The 7,852-nt window shown below is 56.9% G+C and overlaps 1 protein-coding gene across 1 annotated transcript; it reads left to right on the forward strand.

Moving 5' to 3' along the window:
• The first annotated feature begins 3,052 nt into the window (after positions 1 to 3,052).
• Positions 3,053 to 6,684, forward strand: GPR50 (G protein-coupled receptor 50). The gene is made up of 2 exons (XM_075538497.1): positions 3,053 to 3,239; positions 5,264 to 6,684. Exons 1-2 carry the CDS (start codon positions 3,053 to 3,055, stop codon positions 6,682 to 6,684), a joined length of 1,608 nt encoding a protein of 535 aa, XP_075394612.1.
• Positions 6,685 to 7,852: the final 1,168 nt, after the last annotated feature.

Consider the following 7,852-nt stretch of genomic DNA (forward strand, 5'->3'; position numbering starts at 1 on the left):
AGAATTCCCTGAAATCCTCTGGGATGGATACTCTCAGGGAATGGCCTGGGTCTCTGCTCTTCGCATTCTCTATCTTAATAGGTTTTAGTCCCCGCCCCCCTACCCCCAACCCCCGCCCCCAATAGAGTGTTTCTCTCCCATCCCGTTATTAGTGTTTCTGAGAGAGTCTTTTAGGAAGAGACTTAATGTAAAGAAGAGTCTTCTCAGCTGACATAAACCATTCCCACTGCAGGCTCTGGACAAGCAAATTCCAAATTCCCCCTCTCCCATTGTCCCAAGGTCCTTGAATTTCTGCACCTGTGGCTTCAAAGAACCCCACTCCCTGGGGAACGGGAGAGTGGGGAGGGAGGGGGAGGGGGAAAAAAGGGAAACCGAGTTGATTCCAGGAACCCAAGTGGAAGGTGAATTTTGAGAATGACGAGTGCAACGAATGTATAAGGGTGCTTTGCTCAATTGATGTATGTAAAGATTGTGATAAGAGTTGTATGAGCCCCAATAAAAAGATTTATTAATTTAAAAAAAGAATTCCACTCCCGCCCCCCACAAGCCAAGATCTGCTTTCCTGGAGTCCGCGGTGGAATCTGTTTTCGGGGTTTGTTTTCTTAATATTGGGGCTTGAATTCCGTCAGACGAATTAATAAAAATTTTAAAATAGAGTAGACGCAGAATCCCTCCCGCCCCTTTGGATGATTAGAATAGTTGGGTCTGCATCGCACATTTAGAAATCCGAAGCTCCAGGAGGTCAGTGACGGAGCAGGGGCAGGAGGTGGGGGGACAACTCCCCCTTCCCTCGGGTCACCTCCTGGGAGCCAGTTGGACCCAAGCTACTAAGGAATCCGACACCCCCCTCGCCTGTGTTCGGTTCCGGAAGCCCAGCGCCCTCTCCCCCTAGGAGCCCAGCACTCCGTAGGCTCTCAGCCCCTGTAACACGCTCCCTCTTTGCAGCTCCTGGCAGGCTAGTTTGCGGAGAGAGTCCAGCCCCTCATGTGACCGGACTACTTGTTTTCTTTGCTTCCTTCAATTGTTAACGAAGTATTGGTAGTTCCCGTGTTTTTCTTCACTCAGAACCGCTCCTGGCTATAATGGAAAGAATTCAAACCCTTGGGCAGGCAGCGCGCACCGCCTTGCGCCGAGCTTCCGAACGCTCCGCGGTGCACCCCGGCTTGTAGCTGCAGGCTCTTTGCCGGGTTCGCAGTGGCACAGGGCTGCCAGCAGAGCTGGCTGGTGGCGCGCGCAACAGGTGCCTTCTGGCTGACTGCCTCCGGGATCGCTGGAGCAGGACGCTTACAGCCTGGCTTCACGGGGTCCCTGGAGGAACAAGGGGAAAGTTTGGGGGCGAGTGGAGAGAGGTAGTTCAGCACCTTTCCTTCTAAAGAGGGGACACGGTCCTCCTCAGCGTGTCTCGGCGGCAGAAAATGGGCGCCAGCTGGAGATCCAGTAGCATTAGCCTGCCTGTTTTAGGTTTCTGAATGGCTTCCAGTGGGAAACAGCCTCCCCCCCCCCCCCCCGCCCAGCCCTAAGCCCCAAGCCCCAGGTTTGTCCCCTGCTGCGGCAGGACTGCAGCTACACACAGAGGATGCAGCTCCCGGCGAAGCCAGTCCGCGTCCCGGGGCACACGTTTCTAAGGGTTTGCACAGATTTTCTGAGTCTTTCGCCAGGAAAGTCGTTAACTTTTAATGGCGGACCAAAAAATCCACTGCTGCGCCTAGGTGACTGAGGACGCGAGGGGCCCCATCATCTCGGATGCCCCTGGCCCTTGCGATCTGGGAGCTTGCACGCACCGCTGAAGACCGTGACGCTTGCTAGCTCGCTCTAGCAGGGAGATCCCTGGTGTGAAGTCTCAGCTCGCTCGGGATGTCCAGGGTTGGGGTTGGGGAGAGGGTGCACCAGGGAGTAGTGGGGGGGGGGGTGTCGCTGGGCTGCCGCCAGCACCTAGGTGTTCCGCCCTCCCAGGCGGCGCCATTCTACAGAGAGCTTGGGGTCCCAGGGAGGGAGCAGCATCACAGACTCTCGCCTGGCTTCAGGCAAAGGATTTTTGGTTTTTACCTGTTTGACACTTTCCCCCAAACAGCACCTGAGCTCTAGAAATGAGAGTGCCACGGAGCCGGGGCAAGGGATAGTCGCCCTAAAGTTGTGGAGCCAACTGCTGCATCACTTCTTCCCAGGGAGCTGACAGGCTCCAGGTTACCAGCGCGGAGCGCTGGGGCTAGCTTGTCTTGGGGAGAGCAAGCCCCAGTAGGAAAGAGCGCACTGCCCGCTGCAGCTGCCAAAGCTCTGGGAGTAAATGAGTTCCCAGCAGGGGACTGGAGTAAGGATCAGTCCCCTGGAAACTGGGAATTTGGGATTGAGAAAGGAGTTGTCCACTGCTCCGTGCGGGGTGGGGGGGGGGGACCGACACAGTGTCCAGCAAGCCATCTGGGATGGGAAGAACCTCTCAGGGGGATTGTAGGGACATGAAGCTGACAGTGGAGGGGCTGTTGGCTACCGCCCTTCTTCTAAGGGTTGTGGCTGGCTTGAGCTGGTGCTGGACCCCCTAGAGGGGCCACACACCTCAGCTATGTGGCAGTCTACAGAGCTTTGCTACAGTTTTGCTTTGGAGGCGGGCTGGAGAAAAAAACTTGGTAGAAATGGGAGCTCTACTGGCGGCGCGGCTGCTGTGTGTGTATGGAGTGGTGCACTTCAGGCTTGTTATGACGCATGGGACCTGGGAAGTAGTGGAGGGGGGAGTGACTGTGGGAGGAAGGACATACAAGGCAGTCGGAAGCAAGACAACAGCTCGATGCGGATTTGTCAGCCAAGAGCTACGTGGGGGAAAGCAGGGGGGTGGTCAGGGACTCTGATTGGTTGGAGGGCGGGGTTTGGGGTGGGGCTAGCTGCCTCTCTAGGCTTTAAAAGCTCATCGGAATGAGTGGGAGGCAGTCATTCCCCCTCTGACTCTCGAAGCAGGAGGCACGCTTTCCCAGAGCTCCTGGTGACCGAGCAGGTGGTTTCCAACCGAAGCGGCTATTGCTTGCCGGCAACGCTGGAGGCAGTAACGGGCTCCGGGGACGCCATGGAACCCACCCTGGCGGTTCCCACCCCATATGGCTGTATTGGCTGCAAACCGCCTCAGCCGGCCTACCCACCGGCTCTGGTCACCTTTATGTTCTCTGTGATGGTCATCGCCATCGTCGTAGATCTGATTGGGAATTCCATGGTCATCTTGGCTGTATCAAAGAGCAAGAAGCTCCGAAATCCTGGTAAGCTACCCTCCCTTCCCCTTCCCTGGTGTGCAGTCACTTTTAACAAGGAGGACGTTCGTTTGGGGGGGGTCCTACATAAAAAACCCATAGGTAATACTCCCACATAGACCACCCCTTCCTCTAAATTCCTTGATAACCTTTGGGGGTTATGGGGGATGTTGTTATGCTGGGATCCCTTTACCTTAAAGGCAGAGAAAGCGCAGAAAATTAGCTTTGAGCGTCCCAAGTCCCCATAGACAAAGCGCCACTTCCCGGAGGTGCGCAGCAGCCCCTGGAGCTGTGCCCTATCGGGTACCTGCTGCGGAGGGAGCCGGCGCCGGCACCGGCACCGCAGTGGACAGCGTAGCCGCTGCCGCGGGGCACAGCGCGCCCAACGGGATCCTGAGCCCCGCCAGACTCCTCACCGGTGGTCGCGCCAAGGCGCGCCGATCGGACTCGGAGAGAGCAGCGCACCAGCAAGCCATCCCGAAAGTTAAGTGGGCTGCGGCGCTTCCTGGAGCTTAGAGCCGGAGCCACCGGTCTTCCCGCGGCGACCCGGGCTGGGGATGGGCGCCACAGCTCCGGTGCGGGCGAGCACTGAGCCTGTCCGCCTGTCCCTGGGCGCCCGGCTGAGAGGAGTGCGCGGCGGCGGCCCCAGCGGAGACCCCGAGGTCCGTAAGCGGGGCGCGGAGGGCGCAGGGACTGCGGGAGAGAAGGCGGTAGCCGCGGAGGAGGAAGGCAAGAAGCGGCTAGGGAATCTCCGGGGCTCTCGCAGTCGCAGTCGGCGGCCGGAGGGCGCGGGGTGCAGACTCCGGGGCGCAGGGCGCCTGAAGGACTGCGGGGACCCCACTTGGAAATTGGGTAAGGGGAGGGAAGGGGATCCAGGGAGCAGCCGGGCTGGCCGGGGGACGCGGGAGTGGCGGCAGCGGCGGCGGCAGCCAAAGTCTCCCTCTGCTAAGGCGGGGAGTCCCCAAAAGGCACAGGTTTCCAAAGGCGCCGCCGCGGCGCGATCCTTTCCGTTAGGTGCTGACCGCTGCCCTGGAGACAGCCTAGCGCTGGGACCTCCGCTGCCGCCGCCACGGGCAAGCGCGCGTTAGGCTTGGCGTTCCTCCTTCTCTTGGCTTCCCTTCTCTAATGGAAATGAAGAGGCTGATGTCCTGGTCCGGACTCTTCTAAAGCTTGGCGCGCGCTCTTGCCCCGTTCTCTTCTCGGAATGGGCGACTTGGAAAGAAAACCGCGAAAGCGCATTTGGGCTGCCAGTGCCTTTGCCGCGCCGGCGGGCGGAGTGGCTCCCTGGTCGCGGGACACAGAGCTCTTTCTCGGCGTGTGAGGGTGCCTGAGTGGTGCTCCTTAACACGGAGGGCTTGCCAATGAAAGCTGGCTGAGCGTCTTGCATGTCGCCTCTTTTCTCTCCCCATTGCGCAGGGCTTTAAAGCGCCCCTGCCGCCGCCCGGCGAAGCAGGGCGCGGGTGGTACAGATCCTCCCCACACCCTACCTTCCCGGTTTGGCACTCGGGGCCCCGGGGAAAGTGGGGACCGGGGGCAGCTGGTCCTTGTGCGGGAGACTGGAGTGTGAAGCAGAAGCTGTTGTGATCCCTCTGGTCTTTCTTTCCCACCCAAAGCACTTTGTTTCTTAGCATTTTTCTTTGGATTCAGACCCCGGGGGACGCCCCCTCCTCCCAACTTTGGACTCTGAGGTTAAGGCGGCTCCTAAATGTGTTTGGCGACTGGCGCCATTAGGGGTGCACAGCAGTAGACAGGAGAGGGGAGAAGGCTGTACTTTTTTTCTCTCCTTTAGGTCCGGTTTCCCCAGTCTGCCTCCTTACATTTCTGTGCGCTTTTCACCTGGGACATACTTGCAAATAAACATAAAACCCCACTGTGTGTCTTGAAAAGCACTGGAGGATTCAGAAGTGTCCGGAATCCAGCAGGTCCCTTCCTGTTTAACTCTCTAGATGCTCCTATTAACCATTTCTTCTTCTTTCTCTCTCTCCCCCTTCTCTTGCCTCTCGCCCCCCCCCCTTCCTACGCATGTTTTTCAGGCAACATCTTCGTGGTCAGCCTCTCTGTGGCCGACATGCTGGTGGCGATCTACCCCTATCCGCTGATGCTGCACGCCATGGCTGTTGGGGGCTGGGACCTGAGCCAGCTCCAGTGTCAGATAATTGGGTTCATGACCCAGCTGAGCGTGGTCGGTTCCATCTTCAACATCATGGCCATCGCCATTAACCGCTACTGCTACATCTGCCACAGCCTCCAGTACGAACGCCTCTTCAGCATTCGTAACACTTGCATCTACCTGGTGGTCACGTGGCTCATGACCATCCTGGCGGTCCTGCCCAGCATGTATGTTGGCACCATAAAGTACGACCCTCGTACCTACACCTGCGTCTTCAGCTACATGGCCAGCCCTGTCTTCGCGGGGACCATCGTCGGCGTCCACTTCGTGCTCCCGCTGCTCATCGTGGGATTCTGCTACATGCGGATCTGGGCCAAAGTGCTGGCAGCCCGGGCAGCGGCCGGGCAGAACCCTGACAACCAGTTGGCTGAGGTGCACAATTTCCTAACTATGTTTGTCATCTTCCTCCTCTTTGCAGTGTGCTGGTGCCCTGTCAACGTGCTCACTGTGCTGGTGGCAGTCAGCCCGAAGGAGGTGGTAGACAAGATCCCCGACTGGCTGTATCTTGCTGCCTACTTCATAGCCAACATCAACAGCTGCCTCAACGCTGTGATCTATGGGCTCCTCAATGAGAATTTCCGAAGAGAATACTGGATCATCTTCCATGCAATTCGGCACCCTGTCCTCTTCCTCTCTGGCCTCATCACTGACATCCGCGAAGCGAGGGAAGCCCGTGCCCTGGCCCATGCCCGTGCCCTTGCCCGAGACCAAGCCCGTGAGCAAGCCCTCCCCTGCCCTGCTGTGGAGGGAGCACCAGTGAGTGTCCGCAATGTCCCACTTCCTGGTGCCGTGGCATCTGGCCAGGCTGACCGTGCCTCTGGCTACCCCAGGCTGGTCTCTAGTCACCCCAAGTCTGCCTTGGGTCACTCCAAGTCCACGCTGGGCCCCAAGTCTGTCACAGGCCATGTCAAGTCAGCCACCGTTTACCCTAAACCTCCCTCTGTCCACTTCAAGGCTGACTCTGTCCACTATAAGCCTGCCCCCAGCCACCCCAAGCCTGTCATTGGCCACCACTTCCCTGCTGGTAGCCACTCTAAGCGTGTCTTTAGCCCTGCCACCAGCCCCTCTAAGCCTATAGTGGTGGCTGAGTACCCTGAGATCACCACCCCCTGCCACCATGACAGCCCTGGCTACCTGGAGTCTGACATCTCTGAGCCTAGCTCCAGCTCCAGCACTGGGTCCCCGGGGCCCGCTGCCAGCCAGCCCAAGCCTGTCCTCGCAGCTGGCCTTCCTGAGATTGTGGTTTTTGATGTAGAAGGTGATTCTGATGAAGTGGCTGTGTGAGACACTGTCTTGTGGGTGGTCAAGCAGAGGCCCACACTAGAGGCTATCTTGCACATAGGGTCCCAAGTGAGCTCTCTTTACTGCCCTCCACCCCCAGACATGCGCAAATGAGGAGTGGGCTCCAGCCACCTTCAGGCATACTTTTCCCTCCATCATGTACTCCACACAAGTGCGGGTGTATGATTGTAGATACTGCCATTCAGCCCACTGCAGCTCCCCTCCAACTTTAGACTACAGCACCCCCTTTTCCCTACACCAGCTCCCCCTCCCTCCACCCCTTTTTGCTTTCTGCTCCCACTCCGCAGGGGTGGGAGCAGTGCATGCGCACTGGTCAAGGTGTGTCGTGAAGGCTTCCCTACAGTGACTATCACTGCACAGCTTCATGGTTCTCAGTGTGTGTGACTCTATATTGTCCTTATAACGGCAGTCAGAAAGGCGGTTGTGATCAAGGGCAAGTACCAGTTTCTTTTCTAAACTTCAGCGACAAAACAGACCCCACATCTGAAGCTTAAAATCTGTAAACTCTTCGTAACATCCAAGTTTAGGCAACAGGAGAGCTGAGGTTGCGCCAAAGGATTTCTCTTCTGTGAAAAATCTCAACACTGGCGCTGATTTTTCTAGTCCAGCATGCGGTCACCCAGCCCGGAAAGACGCAGCCAATCGTCCAGTCCCCTAGTTTCTTCTCCTAAGCGCCCAAGTCAAGGTTGCTGGGATCAATCCCAGGCATATTTTGAATATTCTAATTCCTGACTACTCATTACCTCAGATTTTTAAAAACAACCATACACTGTTTTTACACAATCCGTTTTTATATTTTTGGTTTTCATTGGGAAGGAACGTTGAGGTAACAACTGGCAGACAGGGCACTGCTGTGGAGGCTGTAAAATGAGTGTTTCACCAAATGCCTTTCCCTTTCTGCCTGTCCGGTACCAGCTTGCCACAGAGCGAGCTCCCTTTGAGAAGCAGGGAAGAGTGGGGTGGAGCATGCTTGGCTGAACTGGGGTGTTTGTTGGCCAGTTGTTGCATCAGTACACTTGACATCCCAGGAACTGGTGTTTCTTTTGAAGTCAAAGAAGAAACTGCTGTTTAATAAAAATTACAATTCTTGATTCAAATTGACACTTTAAGCTGAGTTTACTCTCCAAAAGCCTGTAAGGATGAGTAAAAA

The sequence above is a fragment of the Tenrec ecaudatus genome, chromosome X, assembly GCF_050624435.1.
Source record: "Tenrec ecaudatus isolate mTenEca1 chromosome X, mTenEca1.hap1, whole genome shotgun sequence".
Classification (NCBI taxonomy): Eukaryota; Metazoa; Chordata; class Mammalia; order Afrosoricida; family Tenrecidae; genus Tenrec; species Tenrec ecaudatus.